The following is a 23,331-nucleotide window of genomic DNA, read 5'->3' on the forward strand; positions in this document are numbered from 1 at the left end:
AATAAACCTATTAACCACTGAACCGCAAGCCCCCCACAATGAAATATGCTAAATTAAACTATTAACCCCTAAACCTCTGGCCTCCCACATCACTACATAAATATATCAACCCCTAAACCTAACCCTAATGTAACCCTAACCTTAAGGATAACCCTAACCCTAACGTAACCCTAACACCCCTTATCTTAAATATAATTAAAATAAATCTAAATAAAACTTATTAACAATTATAACCTAAATAATTCATATTTAAAACTAAATACAAATTTACCTGTAAAAAAAACCCCTAAGCTAGCTATAAAATAACTAATAGTTACATTGTAGCTATCTTAGGTTTTATTTTTATTTCACAAGTTAGTTTGTATTTTTAAAAAAAAAAAAGTTTTAAGACTGAGAGAAAATATTGCTGTATATTAATATTCGGTGCTACCCTTGAATTATAATTAGAAAGGCAAAACAGAAAGAAACGTTATTAGGACATATGTGAATGTCCCAAAAAAGCAAGGGAAATAAAAGCACACAAAATATTATTTTGAAAAAATCCAATTTCTTTATTTAAATCTCCCACCTCACATTCAGTGATTAATCTGTTCCACCGGGCTGCGGCAGTTAGAGCAACATCTTACAATTAAAAATAAAACTTCAAGGTATACGTAAAGCTAACAAAATATCTTATTCCCTATGCATACGTATGCAAACTATAGATGCCTCAACCTATAGGATAACATATGTGAAGAGATATACACAATGTCTAAATACAGATCACATATATTATCTTTGGATGTCAAGCTAACAGCATTACATACTGCAAATAAACACAATGACAGCTTAACAGTCCATGTTCCCACTGTAGATGTAAATAATGGCTATTAAAAACCATATAGTGGTAATTCACGGAAGGTATCGGTAGGTGAAAGACCGCAACAGATCCTGCTGCACACTAGGTCAAAAACCGATACACAGCTTTATGAATATAAGACAGTACTTATCTTTTCCTCCTTCAAAGTTGCGATGGGACTTTTTTCTTACTGATCCGTAATTCCTCGGCGTGTGATGTAACCCACAGTGGGGGTGGCCAGCTCGTCACTGCAACTCCAATTGGTTCCTAGTACCTGAATCTGTATCTATTGGTCCAGGAGAATCCAAAAGAGAATTAGCCAATCGCACCTCTGTATATCCTTGTCAGGACGTCCAAGATAGATACCAAGCTGTATTGCTGACATGGAAAAGTACTTTCCACACTTTAGTAGTTAAACACCACTTCTGTTAGCTGTCCTCAAGCTCCAAAGTCTATTCACAGACATATCATCCATGCGCTATTGTTTCAGCGCAGATTCCCAGTCCACATACTTGTCCTGTTACTTCGGCTATTTCAGAAACAGCAATAGAGGCTTAATTAAATGCTGGAATAAGACTTCAGCTTTAACGTATCACCAAAAAGACCTCAGAAAGTTGTTAACTTTTACTGAGGTGCTATACACATAGTGCCAATGCACGTTTCACCCTCCTCCAGAGCATGTGTCCCAGGGGTTCGTCAGGGCACGACGTATTTATTTTAACTTAGTAGACTAGTTAGTAAATAGTTATTACCTATTTACTAGCTACCTAATTGAAATAAATACAATGTTACCTGTAATATAAAACCTAACCTGTCTTACACTAAAACCTAATATTACAATAAAATAAAATAAATTAAAATATTAAAATACAATTATCTAAATTACACAAAAAACAAAAAAATTTATCAAAAATAAAAACGAATTACTCTTAATCTAATAGCCCTATCAAAATAAAAAATCCCCCCAATATAAAAAAAACCCTAGCCTACACTAAACTGCCAATGGCTCTTTTTTTTTTTTTTTTTTTTTTTTTTAAACATGCTTTATTAACAAATCAAGTAAAGATAACATACAGTGACACTGAGACAAGCAGCATTGTGCAAAGCGTGGTAAACGGAGAGCACGCAGCGCAACCCCATGTACCAAGACAAAAAATCACGTGACAAAAAGCTTGTTTTTTTTACAATATTTCTACAAACATTATACAGGACATTGTAAGTTAAATATTTTCAAACATTCAATTTCCAGTAGAACAAGAGAGTGAGAAAGTGGTTACCATTCATCAAAGAAAGAAAAGAGGAGGAGAGGATGGGAGAGAGGGGAGCGGAGGGGGGGGGGAATTAGGGAAGGGGAAATGTGTATTTTCGTGTAGCAGTACTGAAATTAACAGACTTCAACCAGACTCCCCACTGATCTCACACAGGGGAAGCGCTCCACAGGGCCAGCATCAGCTCAAACCCAGCCAATTGGTTGCATTTAAAGTAGTGTAACTTTTCCAGGGTTAACAGCTCATCTACAGAGGAGTGCCAATCCGCGAGCATTGGCACTTCCGTAGATTTCCACATCTTAGGGATAAGTCACTTAGCTCCAGTAAGCATTAGCAAAAGAAGCGCCCGACCATGGTTAGTTTTGATGTTGGGAAGATGTAGGAACAAGAGAGTTTCAGGTGTATTTGGTATGACTATGTTCAGTTTAGCTGAGATTACTCCCAGGACCGATGCCCAAAAGCCGGACAGCTTGGGGCAAGACCACCAAATGTGTGTGAGTGTACCAAGCTCCCCACATTCCCTCCAGCAGGCTGCATTAGCCGCCGGAAATAACTGATGGAGTCTAGCAGGTGTGTAATACCATCTTGTTAATAACTTTAGCTGTATTTCCTGAACCTTTGCTGATACCGAGGAGCGTTTGATCAGGTCAAAAGATTTGAGCCAGTCCTCCTCCTCTATTGTGTTATTGAGTTCCCTATGCCAGACTCTGGTGTATGAGGGTAACTGTGTGTCTGGTGGGATGAGGAGGAGCTTGTATAGTTTGGAAATCAATTTCCTAGGGGAGTGGAACCCGTGCACAGGGCCTCAAATGGTGTTAAATCTCTAAGGAATTTGCTCTTTTGTTTGTGAGACGACAGAAAATGCTGATGGTATCTTAACCAAGAGGAGAAAATGTGCCCTAGCTGTTCCTGTAAGTCTTGCTGAGATTTGAGCCTACCTTCCTCCAGAGCAAAGTGTAGAATACCTGTTCTTAGGCTATAGGGCAAGCACATACATCTGCTAAGGTAATAGTAAGGTGTCTCAGGGTTTTCTTTGATGGGGAGCATTGGTGAGAAGGTGGAAGAGATATGTGTGCTTGTGGCTATTAGTCTATCCCAAGTAAGAAGAGTCTCGAGTGTTAGGTGTTTGAACCAGTTTGGGGCATTTTGGCGCCGGAGTCCACGCCAGTACACCAACGTTGTGTAGTTGAAGAATCTGTCCATCTTTTCTGACCCATTGCTTTTGTGTGGTGTTATGAGCCCACTCAACTAATCTCTGTAGTAGGATAGACCTCCTATACAAAATCAAGTCTGGAAAGCCCAAGCCTCCCCTGTCACGAGGAAGGTACAGTGTCCTCCTAGGAATTCGTGGTCTAGTCCCCGTCCAGATAAATTGTTCAATGGTTTTCTGTAGTTGGGGTAGAAAATCTGTCGGTAAGTGGTTTGGGACTGTCTGCATTACATATAATTTTCGGGGTAAAATATTCATCTTGATTAAGCCTATCTTCCCTAGCCAAGACAAAGATTTGTTCTTCCACGAAGACAAGTCATTAATAATCTCCCTCCGCAGGGTTAAGTAATTATTTTTAAAAATATCTGAAGGTTCGGCTGATAAGAATATGCCTAGGTATTTTAGTTTGGATGTAGTTAGGGGTACTTTGTATTCTGTTTCTAAGAGCTGAATATGTGCTGCAGGTGCATTTATATTAAGGAGCTCTGATTTGGATAAATTTAAATGAAAGTTAGATAAAGCTCCGTACTTTTTTAGTTCCTTCAGTAGCTCAGGTATTGAGGTATCAATATTCGTAAGAGTATAGAGAACATCATTGGCATATAAAGCCTGCTTGTGTTTCCAAATTGCACTCCTTTTATGTTTGGGTTGTTTCTGACCCTTTGGGCTAGAGCCTCAATGGAAAGAACAAAGAGTAGGGGTGATAAGGGACACCCCTGGTGAGTGCCATTTGAAATAGTGAATTTGTCCGATAAGGTGCCATTCAGTCTGACCCACGCATTGGGTGCAGAGTATAGGACAAACGTCATATTAATGAAGGCTTGCCCGAAATTCATAGCCCCCATGACCCGACGCAGAAAAAGCCAATCGACACGGTTGAAGGCCTTCTCCGCGTCTGTGGAAAAGAGGGCCATGGGCACCCCCTCGGCTTGGGCATAATTTAGTAGTTGGAAAACTTTGTTGGTATTATCCCTTGCTTCCCTTCCGGGCAGAAAGCCCACCTGGTCTGTCGCAATGAGATTACAGAGGTATTTATTTAGGCGGTTTGCCAATACTTTAGCTAGAATTTTGATATCCATATTCAGTAACGATATTGGCCTAAAATTTGCGGGGGAGGTAGGAGGCTTGCCCGGTTTAGGTATGATGGTAATATGCGCCTCGAGCATAGTGCTCGCAAGGGAAGGATTGTCTATCAGATCATTAAACAGATGAAGCATCACAGGGGCCAGTGTTTTCTTAAATAATTTATAGTATTTAAGTGAATAACCATCCGGACCTGTACACTTTCCGCTAGGGAAGTCTTTGAGGGCTTGAGAAAGCTCTTCGGAGGTGATAGGGGCATCAAGACTGCTCTTTTGGTCTGAGTCTAATTGTGGTAAATGTAGTGTGGACAAATACTGGTCTATTAGCTGGCTCTTGTTCATTATGTAATCTGGATTAGCTCCAATATTCACCGGGTTAGATAAGTTGTATAACGCATTATAGTATGTGTGAAAGGAGTTTGCGATTTGTTTATTGCCCTTCAACATAGAGCCATCTGAATTTAATATGTAATGTACATGTGTTTTTAACTGCTTCCTACGGACTGCTCTGGCTAACAATTTCCCCGGTTTGTTACCTCTCTCATAATATCTTTGCTTTACTGCCAGGACTCTGCGTTGGTAGGATTCCAATTGGTGGGCATTAAGCTCTTTCCTGGCTATCTCCAATTTATTCTTGATTTCGACATTAAGCGGGTTTCCCTTATTTGTTGTTTCTAGTTGGGTTACTGAGTTTAATAATTGAGTGAGTTTTAGCCTGTGCTGTTTATTGAGGAGCGCTTTGTGTTTGAGGAATTCACCTCGGATAACACATTTGTGTGCCTCCCAAACGTTGATTATGGATGTGTGAGAAGGGTCATTATGCAGGAGAAAGTCCGTCAGGGATTTTTGTATGTCTGAGAGAATTATGGGATTGTCCAGTAAAGTGTCATCAAGTCTCCACACATAAGCCATGGGAGGAAGGTCAGGCCATTGGATCACGCAGGTGACCGGCGCGTGATCCGACCATGTTATTGAACCTATAGAACAAGATGTGACCATGTCAAGCCCACTCATGTCAGTGAGGAGATAGTCTATCCTAGAGTACTTGTTGTGCGGGGGGGATTTAGTATGTGTAATCTCTACTCATGGGGTGGAGCGACCTCCAAATATCATGCAACAAAAGGTTCGACATTGACGTCTTAATGGATTTAATTTAGAAGGGGTGCTAGTCAGGCCATTAGATGTGTCAACTGGTGCGTCCATAGTTATATTAAAGTCCCCCAAGAGGAACACTGGGCCCTTTGCAAAGTCCAGGAGAAGTTTTGAGATTTTTGACATAAACAGGTGTTGGTCAGTATTTGGGCTGTATAGGGTAGCTAGGGTGATAGGGTGCTCATACAGTAGCCATGTTAGTAGCAAGTATCTGCCATCCGGGTCTCTCTCTACATGCAAAACCTTAAGTGGTACAGAGTGGTGGATCACTATAACCACCCCTCCTTTTTTAGAAGGGCCGGATGCAAAGAAAGCTGTGGGGTATTGTACACTGAAATACTTAGGCTCCCTGCCCCTGCGGAAGTGAGTCTCCTGAAAAAATATGACATGGCTGTGTAAGTTTTTAAGAGCATTAAAGGCTATCGACCGCTTACCTGGGTTATTCAGTCCTTTGGCATTGATTGTGGTTAAGGTAAGGCTGTGGGAGCCAAATCTGCTATTGTGACAATTCATACTGTGGGGGGGATGGGAGAAAAAAAAAAAGGGGGGTGTGAGCTTATAGAAAAGTGACCAGATGGGAAGAAAGAGTATAAGGGAGGGTGTAGAAAAGAAAAAAGAAGAAGAAGGCTAAGGTAATAGAGTGAACAGTCAATACGTTGGTAAAAAAATAAGCCAATAGGATTGAGCTTACATTCTATTGGCTGATTGGAATAGTCAATAGAATGTGAGCTCAATCCTATCGGCTTCGAGGAGGACTTCTGCCACCTAGATGAGGATGGATGTCCGGTCTTCGAAAACTGTAAGTGGATCATCGGGGGTTAGTGTTAGGTTTTTTAAGGGTTTATTGGGTGGGCTTTATTTTTAGCTTAGGGTTTGGGCAATGTAAAAGAGCTAAATGCCCTTTTAAGGGCAATGCCCATCCAAATGCCCTTTTCAGGGCAATGGTTAGATTAGGTTTATTTAGATTTTTAGGTTTTTATTTGGGGGGTTTGGTTGTGTGGGTGGTGGGTTTTACTGTTGGGGGGTTGTTTGTATTTTTTTTACAGGTAAAAGAGCTTTCTTTGGGGCAATGCCCCACAAAAGGCCCTTTTAAGGGCCATTGGCAGTTTAGTGTAGGCTAAGGTTTTTTTTTATTTGGTGGGGCTTTTTTATTTTGATAGGGCTATTAGATTAGGAGTAATTAATTTTTATTTTTGATCATTTCATTTTTTATTTTGTATAATTTAGTGTTTATTTTTTTTTGTAATTTAGATAATTGTATTTTAATATTTTAATTTATTTTATTGTAATGTTAGGTTTAAGTGCAAGGCAGGTTAGGTTTTATTTCACAGGTAATTTTGTATTAATTTTAACTTGGTAGCTAGTAAATAGTTAATAACTATTTACTAACTAGTTTACCTAGTTAAAATAAATACAAATTTCTTTGTAATTTAGATTATTTAGATAATTGTATTTGATTCATTTAATTTATTTTATTTTATTGTAATGTTAGTTTTTAGTGTAAGGCAGGTTAGGTTTTATTTCACAGGTGATTTTGTATAAATTTTAACTAGGTAGCTAGTAAATAGTTAATAACTATTTACTAACTAGTTTACCTAGTTAAAAAAAAATACACATTTCTTTGTAATTTAGATAATTGTATTTGATTCATTTAATTTATTTTATTTTATTGTAATGTTAGTTTTTAGTGTAAAGCAGGTTAGGTTTTATTTCACAGGTAATTTTGTAGTTATTTTTACTAGGTAGCTAGTAAATAGTTAATAGCTATTTACTAACTAGTCTATCTAGTTAAAATAAATACAAACTTACCTGTGAAATAAAAATAAAACCTAAGCTAGCTACAATGTAACTATTAGTAATATTGTAGCTAGCTTAGGTTTTATTTTACAGGTAAGTATTTAGTTTTAAATAGGAATTATTTAGGTAATAATCGTAAGTTTTATTTAGATTTATTTTAATTATATTTAAGTTAGAGGGTGTTAGGGTTAGGTTTAGGGGGTAATATATTTATGTAGTGTGATGTGGGAGGCCAGAGGTTTAGGGGTTAATAACTTTAGTATAGTGGCGGCGACATTGGGGGCGGCAGATTAGGGGTTAATAACTGTAATGTAGGTAGCGGCGATGTTAGGGCCAGCAGATTAGGGGTTAATAACTGTAATGTAGGTGGCAGCGATGTTAAGGGCAGCAGATTATGGGTTAATAGTTTTATTTAGGTGTCGGCGATGTCGGGGCGGCAGATTAGGGGTTGATAACTGTAATGTAGGTGGCGGCGATGTCCGGGGCGGCAGATTAGCGGTGTTTAGTTGTGGTTTTTATGTTAGGGTTTAAACGTAACTTTTTCTTTCCCCATAGATATCAATGGGACTGCTTTATGGAGCTTTTCATTCCGGGATTGTAGGTGTTAGGCTTTTTTTAGCCGACTCTCCCCATTGATGTCTATGGGGAAATCGTGCACGAGCATGTCAAAGTAGCGCTTGTATTTGGGTGAAGTATGGAGCTCAACGCCACCATATCGACCACACAAGCCTGTTTTTTCAGAATTTGTAATAGCAGCGCTATGAAAGGTGAGTGATGAAAATAACGTACACTAAATTAGCCTGCAGCCATAACGCCATAACTTGTAATCTAGCTGATTGTTTCTTACTATGCGCTTTAGAACAATATATGCCTATAATGTTTTATTGTATTGAATTTTACTGTATGTTGTAAGATGTCCACCTTAATTTATGGGTTTTATGAAAATATGTTCACCTTAAACAGGTTTTAGTATTCACTATTTTCAAATAAATATATGTGAACCTGAAGCATATTTTAGTTTATCTGTGATACCATCAGACAGCTCTCTTTTGAGCACTTATTCTCAGTTTTTCCACTTTTTTATTCTATATCACACGTTGGGAGTTTAATGTGTATTTTTTGGAATAGAGCTTAAGTCTGATTTTTCAAAAGAGCTTTCTCACATATACTCCTATTAATTTATCTAGAAAAGAAACAAATGAAGGATGAATGTATCTTATTTATATAAACAATGGTATCCAAGCTTTGCACACATAACTCTTCTGGACTTTTCAGTATGATGCCACTGCATTACTTTTAGTGAGTACAAACATGTTAACAAATAAACTTAAATAAAATGAAAGTTTAATAAAAATGCATACAGAACTTTTTATTGACTTAAGAAGTATCCATATGCAGCAAAATAACTGTGATTTATGTCCTTTTTTTATTTAACATTTTCTGGGAAATGGGAGGATTTTTGCGATTGTTGTCAAATGTTCCTGCTTCCAAAGAAAACGAAGAGCCACTGATGGTCTACAAGTTAGTATATAAGAGATGAAGTCAGAGTGTTTGCAACACATAAGCATTTGATTTACTTTGAAACTACAAAGATTTAGTTGGCAAGCTTTGCTTTTTGGACATGCTTCAACATAATTACCAAATAATATTGCCAAAATGTGAACACATTTTCCCAGTTTGCTAAAAGTTTGTTGAAGAGTAAATGACAAAATGCTAACAGAAGATAATAAGGTGCGCAGATGCCATACTTTTGCATGCCTTTTGCTTTTGTCAAAAGGATACATGTAGATAGTTTACAGCTTATTTATAAGATTTTATTGTATATTTTCTTCAGCTAATTGACTGTATACAGTATAATAACACAACATTTACGAGGCATTTTATTTAATCAAATTACTGAGACACTGTAATGAAGTATATATTTTCTTATATCCTGTCACTTTATAAATTGAGTTCTGGTCCATGCAGTATTTAAACTAATTAACTATTAATCATAAAATATTGTAACAAAAACATTCACTATGAGTCCACCAATTACTGTCTTATTCACTTAACTGCCTATGGATTTATTATAATCCTCCCCTAGACATGAATGAAATAAAACCAAAAATGCACATAGTTCACGGTATACATTTTGTCAGTTATCCAGAATAATAATTTTGGCAAAGCCATAAAGCTTATACATTTTATTTCATCAACTGATTACAGCTAGTTACACTTCTAATAAAATGTTGGTATGAGTGACAAGATAAAGCTATCATCACAGTTAGCTTTAAGAGTCACTGATTAAATAATACTTGTAAAAATGACTGTAGGAAGATGGAAAAATATAGCTAATATTTATTTAATAGATACCTAGGGCTCCATTTAGCGGTTACTGCTTCGCAGGCCCATTGTTTCAGGATCACCTGAAATGAAAGTTAAGAAGCAGCAGTCGTAAGATCGCTGCTCCTAAACTCGCACGTTACCTTAAAGGTGGTGGATTGAAATCATTCCTATCTGATTTTCAATGGAGCCCTTAGAGATAAAATAAAAATACCATAAACAAGCATACATATTGATAAACATACTTTAGCTCTTATTTTATTTCTGCTCTTTATAATATTTTTAATACACTTACGTTTCTGCTGCTTTAATAATAATTCTTGGAGGACAGAACCAGAAGCTTTTGTTAATAAACAGAATGTTCCCAATCTCACATAAATTACTGATAAACATGCAACTTGGTTAAAAAGTAAGTTTTGTAGATATAAGAACTAGTCAATTGTCAACAAATCAAAAACTGTGTACGTGGAGAAGATGTATTTTACCAAAATAATAAAAAAGAAAATATATACATAAGGCCTAGATTTCAAGAAGAGCTCACGGTAGCAATTAGGGCCCCTAATTATCAAGCCGTCAACCTCAAATACGCTTGAATTCCGCAGCGTATTTGTGGCAAGGCTGATTCGCGTTAGTTATCAAGCCCTAGATACCGGCAAAAGTAGAATTTAGTGACGTAAGCTTCGATCCGCCGGACTCAGTCCGACACAGATTGATTCTTACATCACTACAGATGTTCCGCACACAAGTGTGGCACTATCTGACTACTTTTGCTAGTTATCAAAAAACTAGCAGGTACGCTCGGCACTTTTCCGGCCCAGTGTACCTGGTTTTCAAAACGCCGCCCTGGAGGTGGCGGATCCCATAGGAATCAATGGGAGTCTGACCATAGCGAAAGTTCATGTTCGCTGCTGCCAGACATTGATTTCTATGGGAGCTGTCTACACCTAACACCCTAACATGTACCCCGAGTCTAAACACCCCTAATCTGTCCCCCCTACACCGCCGCAACTAAATAAATGTATTACCCCCTAAACTGCCGCTCCCGGAGCCCACCGCCACTTACATTATACATAATTATACCTATTAACCCCTATCCTGCCCCCCTATACCGTCGCCACCTATAATAAAGTTATTAACCCCTATCCTGCGGATCCCGGACCTCGCTGCAACTAAATAAATAGTTTAACCTCTAAACCGCTGCTCCTGGACCCCGCCACAACCTATATTAAACTTATTAACCCCTAATCTGCCCCCCCTACACCGTCGCCACCTATAATAAATTTATTAACCCCTATCCTGCCCCCCCCACACCGCCGCCACTGTAATAAAATGATTAACCCCTAAACCTAAGTCTAACACTAACCCTAACACCCCCCTAACTTAAATATTAAATACATTTAAATAATATTTCTCTTATTAACAAAATTAATACTATTTAAAAATACTTACCTTTAAAATAAACCCTAATATAGCTACAATATAAATAATAATTATATTGTAACTATCTTAGGATTTATTTTTATTTTACAGGTACCTTTCAATTTATTTTAACTAGGTACAATAGCTATTAAATAGTTATTAACTATTTAATAGCTACCTAGCAAAAATAAAGAGAAATTTACATGTAAAATAAAAACTAACCTAAGTTACAATGACACCTAACACTACACTATACTTTAATAAATTATTCCTATTTAAAATTAAATACTTACCCGTAAAATAAACCCTAAGATAGCTACAATATAATTAATAATTACATTGTAGCTATTTTAGGATTTATATTTATTTTACAGGTAACTTTGTATTTATTTTAGCTTGTTAGAATAGTTATTAAATAATTATTAACTATTTAATAACTCCCTAGCTAAAAGAAATACAAAATTACCTGTAAAATCAACCCTAACCTAAGTTAACATTAAACCTAACACTACACTATCATTAAATTAATTAAATAAATTACCTACAAATAACTACAATTAAATTAAATTAAATAAACTAACTAAAGTACAAAAAATAAAAAAAGCTAAGTTACAAAAAATAAAAAAAATAAGTTACAAACATTTTACAAATATTACAACAATTTTAAGCTACTTACACCTAATCTAACCCCCTAATAAAATAACAAAGCCCCCCAAAATAAAAAAATGCCCTACCCTATTCTAAATTAAAAAGTTACCAGCTCTTTTACCTTACCAGCCCTTAAAAAGGCCTTTTGCGGGGCATGCCCCAAAGAATTCTGCTCTTTTGCCTGTAAAATAAAAATACAAAAATACAACCCCCCCCAACATTAAAACCCACCACCCACATACCTCTAATCTAACCTAAACCCTAACCTAAACCTAAATCAGCCAATCAGATTGAGCTCACATTCTATTGGCTGATCGGAACAGCCAATAGAGTGCAAGCTCAATCTGATTGGCTGATTGGGTCAGCCAATTGGATTGAACTTCAGTCTGATTGGCTGATTCAATCAGCCAATCAGATTTTTCCTACCTTAATTCCGATTGGCTGATAGAATCCTATCAGCCAATCGGAATTGAAGGGATGCCATCTTGGATGACGTCCCTTAAAGGAACCTTCATTCAGTCGTCGGCCGTCGGGGAAGAAGGATGTTCCGCGCCGGCGGGATGAAGATGGATCCAGAAGAAAGAAGATTGAAGATGCCGCTTGGAAGATGACATCGCCCGGATAAAAGACTTCTTCAGCGCCGCCTGGATGATGACTTCATCGGATGGACTTCTGCCGCTCCAGATCTCCTCTTCGGTTCCATCGGTAGTCGGCTGGCTGAAGACGACTCAAGGTAGGATGATCTTCAGGGGGGTAGTGTTAGGTTTATTTAACCCCTTAATGACAACTGACGTACCAGGTACGTCCTGCAAAAACTTGCAGTTAGTGACAATGGACGTACCTGGTACGTCAGTTGTCTTAGAGAGTGCTGGAAGCGATCGCAATCGCTTCCAGCAGCTCTCAGGGTATTGCAGTGATGCCTCGATATTGAGGCATCCTGCAATACCCTTTAGAAAGCATCCGATGCAGAGAGAGCAACTCTGTGGCCCTCTCTGCACCGGTAGCGATGCGGCCGTTCGTTGGTGGGTGGGAGCTTACAGGGAGGAGGGTGGGCGGCCCATCGCTACCCGGCATCCGGTTCCTTTAAGTGCATTGTGCACGCCGGATGCCGGGAGCGTGCGGGGGGGGCTGCGTGCACGCGCGTGCGTGTGTGCGCGCGCGTGCGCAGCAATCACTGGCACTGCCACCAATGAATTTTGGTAAGAGGGAGGGGGGCAGAATTTTTTAGATAAAGGATCAAAGGATCAGGATCTGGATCTGGTGTGGGGGGGGTGGGGGGGTGGGGGGGGGTGTTGGGGCAGCTACACTACAGAAAAAATAAAAATAAAACATGCAAAAACACTTTACTTTTTGGGGAAAACTGGGTACTGGCAGACAGCTGCCAGTACCCAAGATGGTGGCAATTAGGTAGGTGGGGAGGGTTAGAGAGGTGTTTGGGGGGGGATCAGGGAGGTTGGGGGTTAAGGCAGGGGTCCATCACAGCTGAATTATTAAAAAACAAAAAAAAAACAAAAAAAAAACACCTTTTATTTTAGTACTGGCAGACTTTCTGCCAGTACTTAAGATGGCGGGGACAATTGTGGGGTGGGGGAGGGAAGAGAGCTGTCTGGGAGGGATCAGGGGGTGGGATGTGTCAGGTGGGAGGCTAATCTCTACACTAAAGCTAAAATTAACCCTGCAAGCTCTCTACAAGCTACCTAATTAACCCCTTCACTGCTGGGCTTAATACAAGTGTGGTGCGCAGCAGCATTTAGCGGCCTCCTAATTGCCAAAAAGCAACGCCAAAGCCATATATGTCTGCTATTTATGAACAAAGGAGATCCCAGAGAAGCATTTACAACCATTTGTGCCATAATTGCACAAGCTGTTTGTAAATAATTTAAGTGAGAAACCTAAAATTGTGAAAAATGTCACTTTTTTTTTTATTTGCTCGCATTTGGCGGTGAAATGGTGGCATGAAATATACCAAAATGGGCCTAGATCAATACTTTGGGTTGTCTACTACACTACACTAAAGCTAAAATTAACACTACAAGCTCCCTAATTAACCCCTTCACTGCTGGGCATAATACACGTGTGGTGCGCAGCTGCATTTAGCGGCCTTCTAATTACCAAAAAGCAACGCCAAAGCCATATATGTCTGCTATTTCTGAACAAAGGGGATCCCAGAGAAGCATTTACAACCATTTGTGCCATAATTGCACAAACTGTTTGTAAATAATTTCAGTGAGAAACCTAAAGTTTGTGACAACATTTGTGAAAAAGTGAACAATTTTTTTTATTTGCTCGCATTTGCCAGTGAAATGGTGGCATGAAATATACCAAAATGGGCATAAATCAATACTTTGGGTTGTCTTCTAAAAAAAAATATATACATGTCAAGGGATATTCAGGGTTTCCGGACAGATATCAGTGTTCCAATGTAACTAGCGCTAATTTTGAAAAAAAGTGATTTGGAAATAGCAAAGTTCTACTTGTACTTATTGCCCTATAACTTGCAAAAAAAAGCAAACAACATGTAACCATTGGGTATTTCTAAACTCAGGACAAAATTTAGAAACTATTTAGCATGGGTGTTTTTTGGTGGTTGTAGATGTGTAACAGATTTTGGAGGTCAAAGTTAGAAAAAGTGTGTTTTTTTCCATTTTTTCCTCATATTTTATATATTTTTTATATTAAATTATAAGATGTGATGAAAAAAATGGTATCTTTAGAAAGTCCATTTAATGGCGAGAAAAACGGTATATAATATGTGTGGGTACAGTAAATGAGTAAGAGGAAAATTACAGCTAAACACAAACACTGCAGAAATGTAAAAATAGCCATTGTCATTAAGGGTAATAAAACTGAAAAATGGTCCGGTCATTAAGGGGTTAAGGGGGGTTTGGGTTAGATTAGGGGTATGTGGGTGGTGGGTTTTAATGTTGGGGGGGGTTATTTTTATTTTACAGGCAAAAGAGCAGAATTCTTTGGGGCATGCCCTTTTAAGGGCTGGTAAGGTAAAAGAGCTGGTAACTTTTTAATTTAGAATAGGGTAGGGCATTTTTTTATTTTGGGGGGCTTTGTTATTTTATTAGGGGGCTTAGATTAGGTGTAAGTAGCTTAAAATTGTTGTAATATTTTTTAAATGTTTGTAACTTATTTTTTTTATTTTTTGTAACTTAGCTTTTTTATTTTTTGTACTTTAGTTAGTTTATTTAATTGTATTTAATTGTAGTTATTTGTAGGTAATTTATTTAGTTAATTTAATGATAGTGTAGTGTTAGGTTTAATTGTAACTTAGGTTAGGATTTATTTTACAGGTAATTTTGTATTTCTTTTAGCTAATTAGTTATTAAATAGTTAATAACTATTTAATAACTATTCTAACTAGCTAAAATAAATACAAAGTTACCTGTAAAATAAATATAAATCCTAAAATAGCTACAATGTAATTATTAATTATACTGTAGCTATCTTAGGGTTTATTTTACAGGTAAGTATTTAGTTTTAAATAGGAATAATGTATTAAAGTATAGTGTAGTGTTAGGTGTAATTGTAACTTAGGTTAGTTTTTATTTTACAGGTTAATTTCTCTTTATTTTAACTAGGTAGCTATTAAATAGTTAATAACTATTTAATAGCTATTGTACCTAGTTAAAATAAATTGAAAGATGCCTGTAAAATAAAAATAAATCCTAAAATAGCTACAATATAATTATTATTTATATTGTAGCTATATTAGGGTTTATTTTAAAGGTAACTATTTAGTTTTAAATAGGATTAACTTAGTTAATAAGAGAAATATTATTTAGATTTATTTAATTAATATTTAAGTTAGGGGGGTGTTAGGGTTAGTGTTAGACTTAGGTTTAGGGGTTAATAATTTTATTACAGTGGCGACGATGTAGGGGGGGCAGGATAGGGGTTAATAAATTTATTATAGGTGGCGACAGTGTAGTGGGGGCAGATTAGGGGTTAATAAGTTTAATATAGGTTACGGCGGGGTCCGGGAGTGGCAGTTTAGGGGTTAAACTATTTATTTAGTTGCGGCGAGGTCCGGGATCGGCAGGATAGGGGTTAATAAATTAATTATAGGTGGCGGCGGTATAGGGGGGCAGGATAGGGGTAACTAGGTATAATGTAGGTGGCGGCGATGTCCGGGTGCAACGGTGTATGGGTTATTACATTTATAAGAGTTGGGGGGGGCTAGGAGCGGCAGTTTAGGGGTTAATAACTTTAACGCCGGTATAGGGGGTAGAACAGTATAGTATATTGTGAGTGCTTAGTGGCAGGGGTATCAATAAAGCTGTCAAAAAGCCGAAGAGCAGCGAGATCGGATGAGTGATAACTCTCACAGTCCGCTGCTCATCGCCCCGTACTTGGTGCGCAGCTTTTTGACAGCTTTTTTGATGACTTAGGTGAAATTTTGAAGGTCCACGGAGGCGATGGTAGGCGAGCTTAGGCGGGCGTATTGAACCGGCGAAGGCAGGTAAAGTAGACGGCTTGATAACTACCCCCCTAGGTCTCAACGTACAGACAGGATGGCAGTGCTTTTTATAAATGAGAGCCAGTAAGTTTGGACTAGATATAGATCCTATTTTCTGAGCATCACATATTTCGTACTTACTAAGTATTTATTACTTATCTTAGCGAGATTGTTGATGCAGTAGATTACAAGACCCAATTGGTCTCACCTACGGGGTATTTAATACCCACATTTGGTCCAATTGGTAGTCAACATAATGGTGTGGACAGGTTAAGAGTGGTTGGAGTAATTGAATTATCAACCACAACTTGTGTGATTTAAATTATTTGTGCTTATCAAATATTTATTATTGTGTTTGATTGATTTTATTTTATGATATCTTAGTTTTAACTCTATGGTTCTATTTAGTCACTTTTGAGACTTTGTTGTCATCACCTATTTATATTTATTGTTGTTTTCACTCTCTGCTCAGTTGCGTGTTGGTAGACATAGATTACCACCAGATGTCTCTGATTTATTTATTTGTTACCCATATTATGCTCAACATGATAACCCTGTTAAGGGTGATCGTGTATAGTTTATAACATTACTCAGTAGGTTATTAAAAGCTTAATACTTTTGCTTAATACTTTTGATAATTATAGCTAATACAATAGAATATATTTATAGGTGGCTCTAATGATACAAGCTGTCATAGATGGCTGAGTGTGTGTATAACCACAAAGGGGTTGTTGATACAGATGCTGCTTGAGGGCGGCTCTAATGAGCATAAGCTCTGATTGGGCTATGACCAGATGATGATGATGACATGTTGGTGTGTCTATCTTTAACAGAGCTTAGACCTATAAAATAATAACAGCGCGTACGTCATGATGACACGGAATTGAAGCAATTTGATGAAGTTGTTATGAGAGCTGTTATATGAGGCGGATCGGACATCGAATACCGCTGTAAATGTGTTGCTAGTAAAGGTGGCGCATGTAGAGTACTATGGATATTTGTAGTTATAATAGATCACTTTGTCACTGTATTGTTTTTATACATGAAACAGAGCAAAATATGTACTGACACATATGAGATTTTTTTGCACACAGCCATAAGGAGATTTTTTACATGTTCTACACTGATTGTTTTTGCACACATTCTAAGCTGATTGGTTTAGTCTAAGGGGAGGGATGATTTGTCTGATCACTTATGGGTATATATGAGTGTGGTTGTTTAATTTTTTGTTGTCTGAAGAAGGGACACCAGTTATCTTGAAATGTCATGGATTAAAGTTTAATTGTTGACTTGCTGTCTGAAGTCCAGTGAGTGATTAATATTATAATGACTGTGTAACTCCTTTATGGCTGATGTCCTACTTAAAGTGAGAGTGCATGCATGTGGTGGTTTTATATATATATATATATATATATATATATATATACACACACACACACACACACAGGGAGTGCAGAATTATTAGGCAAGTTGTATTTTTGAGGATTAATTTTATTATTGAACAACAACCATGTTCTCAATGAACCCAAAAAACTCATTCATATCAAAGCTGAATAGTTTTGGAAGTAGTTTTTAGTTTGTTTTTAGTTATAGCTATTTTAGGGGGATATCTGTGTGTGCAGGTGACTATTACTGTGCATAATTATTAGGCAACTTAACAAAAAACAAATATATACCCATTTCAATTATTTATTTTTACCAGTGAAACCAATATAACATCTCAACATTCACAAATATACATTTCTGACATTCAAAAACAAAACAAAAAAAATCAGTGACCAATATAGCCACCTTTCTTTGCATGGACCCTCAAAAGCCTGCCATCCATGGATTCTGTCAGTGTTTTGATCTGTTCACCATCAACATTGCGTGCAGCAGCAACCACAGCCTCCCAGACACTGTTCAGAGAGGTGTACTGTTTTCCCTCCTTGTAAATCTCACATTTGATGATGGACCACAGGTTCTCAATGGGGTTCAGATCAGGTGAACAAGGAGACCATGTCATTAGATTTTCTTCTTTTATACCCTTTCTTGCCAGCCACGCTGTGGAGTACTTGGACGCGTGTGATGGAGCATTGTCCTGCATGAAAATCATGTTTTTCTTGAAGGATGCAGACTTCTTCCTGTACCACTGCTTGAAGAAGGTGTCTTCCATAAACTGGCAGTAGGACTGGGAGTTGAGCTTGACTCCATCCTCAACCCGAAAAGGCCCCACAAGCTCATCTTTGATGATACCAGCCCAAACCAGTACTCCACCTCCACCTTGCTGGCGTCTGAGTCGGACTGGAGCTCTCTGCCCTTTACCAATCCAGCCACGGGCCCATCCATCTCGCCCATCAAGACTCACTCTCATTTCATCAGTCCATAAAACCTTCGAAAAATCAGTCTTGAGATATTTCTTGGCCCAGTCTTGATGTTTCAGCTTGTGTGTCTTGTTCAGTGGTGGTCGTCTTTCAGCCTTTGTTACCTTGGCCATGTCTCTGAGTATTGCACACCTTGTGCTTTTGGGCACTCCAGTGATGTTGCAGCTCTGAAATATGGCCAAACTGGTGGCAAGTGGCATCTTGGCAAGTTGGCAGCTGCACGCTTGACTTTTCTCAGTTCATGGGCAGTTATTTTGCGCCTTGGTTTTTCCACACGCTTCTTGCGACCCTGTTGACTATTTTGAATGAAACGCTTGATTGTTCGATGATCACGCTTCAGAAGCTTTGCAATTTTAAGAGTGCTGCATCCCTCTGCAAGATATCTCACTAGTTTTGACTTTTCTGAGCCTGTCAAGTCCTTCTTTTAACCCATTTTGCCAAAGGAAAGGAAGTTGCCTAATAATTATGCACACCTGATATAGGGTGTTGATGTCATTAGACCACACCCCTTCTCATTACAGAGATGCACATCACCTAATATGCTTAATTGGTAGTAGGCTTTCGAGCCTATACAGCTTGGACAACATGCATAAAGAGGATGATGTGGTCAAAATACTCATTTGCCTAATAATTCTGCACTCCCTGTCTATATATATTCTAATTTTCCTTTTTATGGGTTTTTATATCCTCCTATGGGACTGACCTTTTCCATGTGTTTTTCTCAAGTTGACTTCTCAGTCTCACATTGGGATACTTAAATGTATCATTTTTAGATCTGTGGTCATTCTATGTGTAACATAATTATCTTTTTTCATGTTTTCACTGTGGTGCCCTCTAATTTTGTGCTAGTTAACTCAAGCTGATTTTGTACTAGGCAGACTAACTAACTTTGGCATACTTTGCTATTAATAATTAATATCCCGTTAGTAGGTAATTCTAGCAGATTTTACTATAAATAATAAATATCCCTTTAATAAGAATAGTTTTTGTTGGCCTGTTTAGGTACTATTTTTACTAAGTTAGAGGGCTGTTTATAGCTCATAATATAATTTAATATGACTATGACACTTTGCATGACACATCTTTATATACGTTTACATACTCAGTCAGATAAGTAATTTTTAAGAAAATTCCACATGTAGTAGAGTGTGTTCTCTATCCTGTATTTTTTCCTATAAATTATGTTGTTATTTAGTAGACCTCAGAGTGACAAATGTACTATTTACATGGTTCCTTAGTTATTAATACTATACTGAAAAGAGAAATAATTTAGAAATACTATATATAAAATACAAGCCCAAAGTAGAGACTCAATGCAATAAAAGTGAATACACCTGTGATCACTGACACACAAGTTAGATAATTGAAACAAAAATGAGTATACATGTGATTTCCTATTAGCCTAAGTGCATGACCAATGAACACCAAACCTTTCTCAATTTTAGACCTATGGGCTGTGTCTATCTGCATATCTGTATCATGGCTCCACATGGAAAAGCATTGCCAGAGTAATTGAAAAATATGACTGTGAGACTTCACAAAGATGAAAAGTATGCAGGAAGATCATTTACCAACTAAATATCAGTCAAAACACTGTTGCAGTAGTAAAAAGAACAATCCATAGTAAACTAATCAAGGCCGCAGTGGCAACCCTCCTAAAATGATGCCACGGACAGTGCGCTACTTGCACAGTCTAGCTCTGAAAAACAGTTGGGCAAGTGCTTCAAAAGGACATTACAAAATGTCAACCTCTATAGATGAATAAACCCTTGCTTGCTCTTCGGCACAAAACTGCAACATTAAAGGGACAGTCTAGGCCAAAATAAACTTTCATGATTCAGATAGAGCATGTAATTTTAAACAATTTTCCAATTTACTTTTATCACCAATTTTGCTTTGTTCCCTTGGTATTCTTAGTTGAAAGCTTAACCTAGGAGGTTCATATGCTAATTTCTTAGACCTTGAAGCCCACCTCTTTCAGATTGCATTTTAACAGTTTTTCACCACTAGAGGGTGTTAGTTCATGTATTTCATATAGATAACACTGTGCTCGTGCACGAGAAGTTATCTGGGAGCAGGCACTGATTGGCTAGACTGCAAGTCTGTCAAAAGAACTGAAAAAAGGGACAGTTTGAAGAGGCTTAGATACAAGATAATCACAGAGTTTAAAAGTATATTATTATAACTGTGTTGGTTATGCAAAACTGGGAAATGGGTAATAAAGGGATTATCTATCTTTTAAAACAATAAAAATTCTAGTGTAGACTGTCCCTTTAAACTAAAAGAAGTCTGATTAATATTGGGAGCACATTCTTTGGTCAGATGAGACCAAGAAAAATTTGTTCAGCTCAGATGGGGTTCATCATGTTTGGTATGAACCTTGGTAGGATTATTACAGTGAATGCATAGTCCTAACAGTAAAGCACAGAGATGTGAGTGTGACGATATCAGGCTGCATGAGTGCAAAACGTGTTGGAGAGATGACATTTATAGATGGCACCATGAATGCCTGTGGGTATACCAAAATACTGGCTGATAAGATGACTCCCAGTTTCAAAAAGCTTGGCAGAAGAGGAATATTCCAGCATGATAACGATCAAAAGCAGAATGCCAAAATCACAAAAGATTTTCTAAAAAAGAAAAAAAATGAAAAATATGACCTGGACTTGAATCTAATAGAACACATTTTAGTATTTAAAAAAAAAAAATGAGAGCAACACAACCCCTCCAGCAAGAACCAGATATAAAATAATTTTTCTCTGAAGAATGGCAGAACATCTCTACAGACGTTTATGCAACACTGGTATCCACCATGCTGAGGAGGATTGAGTCTGTCATCAAAAATAAAGGTGAACATATGAAGTATTGAAAAAATAATAGATTTGAATCTCAGTAATGAAAGGTGTACTGACATGTGTTGCATTGAGTTACTACTCTGGGGCTAGTATTTTTAATATAGTACATATAAACTGTTTAAATGCCCTACTGTAAAACTTAGAAGTAAAGCAATTACTGCCAGGTGATACAATTTTGAATAATTTATCATTTGACATTTAAGTGATATTGCACAGGGGTGTACTCACTTCTTTTCTATACTATGTATATATATATATATATATATATATATATATATATACTATATATATATATATATATATATATATATATATATATATATATCAGAACTGAAGAGATAGCATTAGAGAGGCTCACGTTATCGGTTGTTTATCCTTGAGTATGTCCCTGAGTGAACATGGTTCGTTTATAAGTATCTCGAGCAGTCTGATTTTTTTACCCAGGGATATCTGAAAAAATCCAGTCTGCTTCCTGGGGCAGCCATGACTAGAGTCAGTAACCCATAATGTGCTGTAAATATTTGTAATGTTGAAAATGTGTTTTAGTTTTAAATGCAGATTCAATACCATCTTGAAATTGATGATAACATTTATTTCAGTTGTCAGTTTCTCTTGTTCTGCTGCTATTGTTCATTAATTAATTTATAGCACTATGTGTATAAATAAATATAAATATATATATATATATATATATATATATATAAATACTTTTACATTTTACTGGTGCAATTAAGTTTTTTAATGCATATTTTTAAATCTAATTATTTTTTTAAAATTACTTTTTTGTTAACAGGAATACCAAATAGACATATTTTTTGCTCAAACTTGGACTGACAGTCGCCTCAGGTTCAATAGTACTATGAAAATATTGACACTCAACAGCAATATGGTTGGATTAATCTGGATTCCCGACACAATTTTCAGGAATTCAAAAACAGCAGAAGCACATTGGATTACAACTCCCAATCAACTTCTTCGAATATGGAACGATGGGAAAATTTTATATACATTAAGGTAAATCTTGATTCTCAAATGTATTTAATGAATTCCATTTATTACATATTATGCTCTTAATTGTTTTATTGTATAAAAAATGTTCATCTGAAAACTAATTTAGAAATGCTATTTGACATGAAATATGTGTAGTCTTGCACAGTTTTTAAATTTTTGAGGGCCAGATTACGAGTGGAGTGCAACCATTTGTGCACAAGTGATCTCGGATTTTAACAATCGTTTGCACGCAGGTTAAATTGTGCTCATATTACAAGTTGAAAGTAAACACGATCGTGTGAGCTCAATCGCAATTTACACTAGAATGATTACCACGTCCTCATAGCTCTGGTTAACTGTTTCCCAAAACTAAAAAGTATTACAAAACATCAAAATACATTACAAAGTACAATTACACTTATGATAACGCCATCTAATAAAAATTATTTAAAAAAAACATTGCACAAAAAATGTATAAGGGCTCAAAGATATGAAGTCTCAGGTGGAAAAAAAGCAGGCAAAGGGCTTTAACACAGAGATACATACATATTGGAAGATGGATATTATTATTATTATTATCATCATTTATTTGTATAGCGCTGCCAAATTCTGTAGCGCTGGGTACAGTGATAGGGGTATAGAATGACAAAGATTTGTGATAAAATACAAAAATATAACAAAACTAAACAACTCTAGTACAGGAGGAAGAGGGCCCTGCTCTGGAGAGCTCACAGTCTATAGGTTTAGGGTGCAGAGACATAAGGTTGGGGTAGCTTGTTACATCGGTTGTATATGCAGCAGTGAGTCAGGCAGTTCATGTACATGTATTTGTTTGGTTTGGATGCTGGATGGAGGAGAGATGGTAAGCCTCTCTGAATAGGTGAGTTTTTAAGGAGCGTCTGAAGCTATACAAGGT

General features: G+C 37.1%; 1 protein-coding gene across 2 annotated transcripts in view; it reads left to right on the forward strand.

Annotated features, from left to right (window-relative positions):
• The window catches only part of GABRG3 (gamma-aminobutyric acid type A receptor subunit gamma3), a 1,437,912-nt gene that overhangs the window by 798,138 nt on the left and 616,443 nt on the right, over positions 1-23,331 (forward strand). For both annotated transcript variants that reach the window (XM_053707720.1, XM_053707721.1), the window contains exon 4: positions 22,219-22,439. In XM_053707720.1, the coding sequence (XP_053563695.1) occupies positions 22,219-22,439 (221 nt within the window). The remainder of the gene's footprint in view (positions 1-22,218; positions 22,440-23,331) is intronic.

This window comes from Bombina bombina, chromosome 3 (genome assembly GCF_027579735.1).
Source record: "Bombina bombina isolate aBomBom1 chromosome 3, aBomBom1.pri, whole genome shotgun sequence".
In the NCBI taxonomy this organism is placed as follows: domain Eukaryota; kingdom Metazoa; phylum Chordata; class Amphibia; order Anura; family Bombinatoridae; genus Bombina; species Bombina bombina.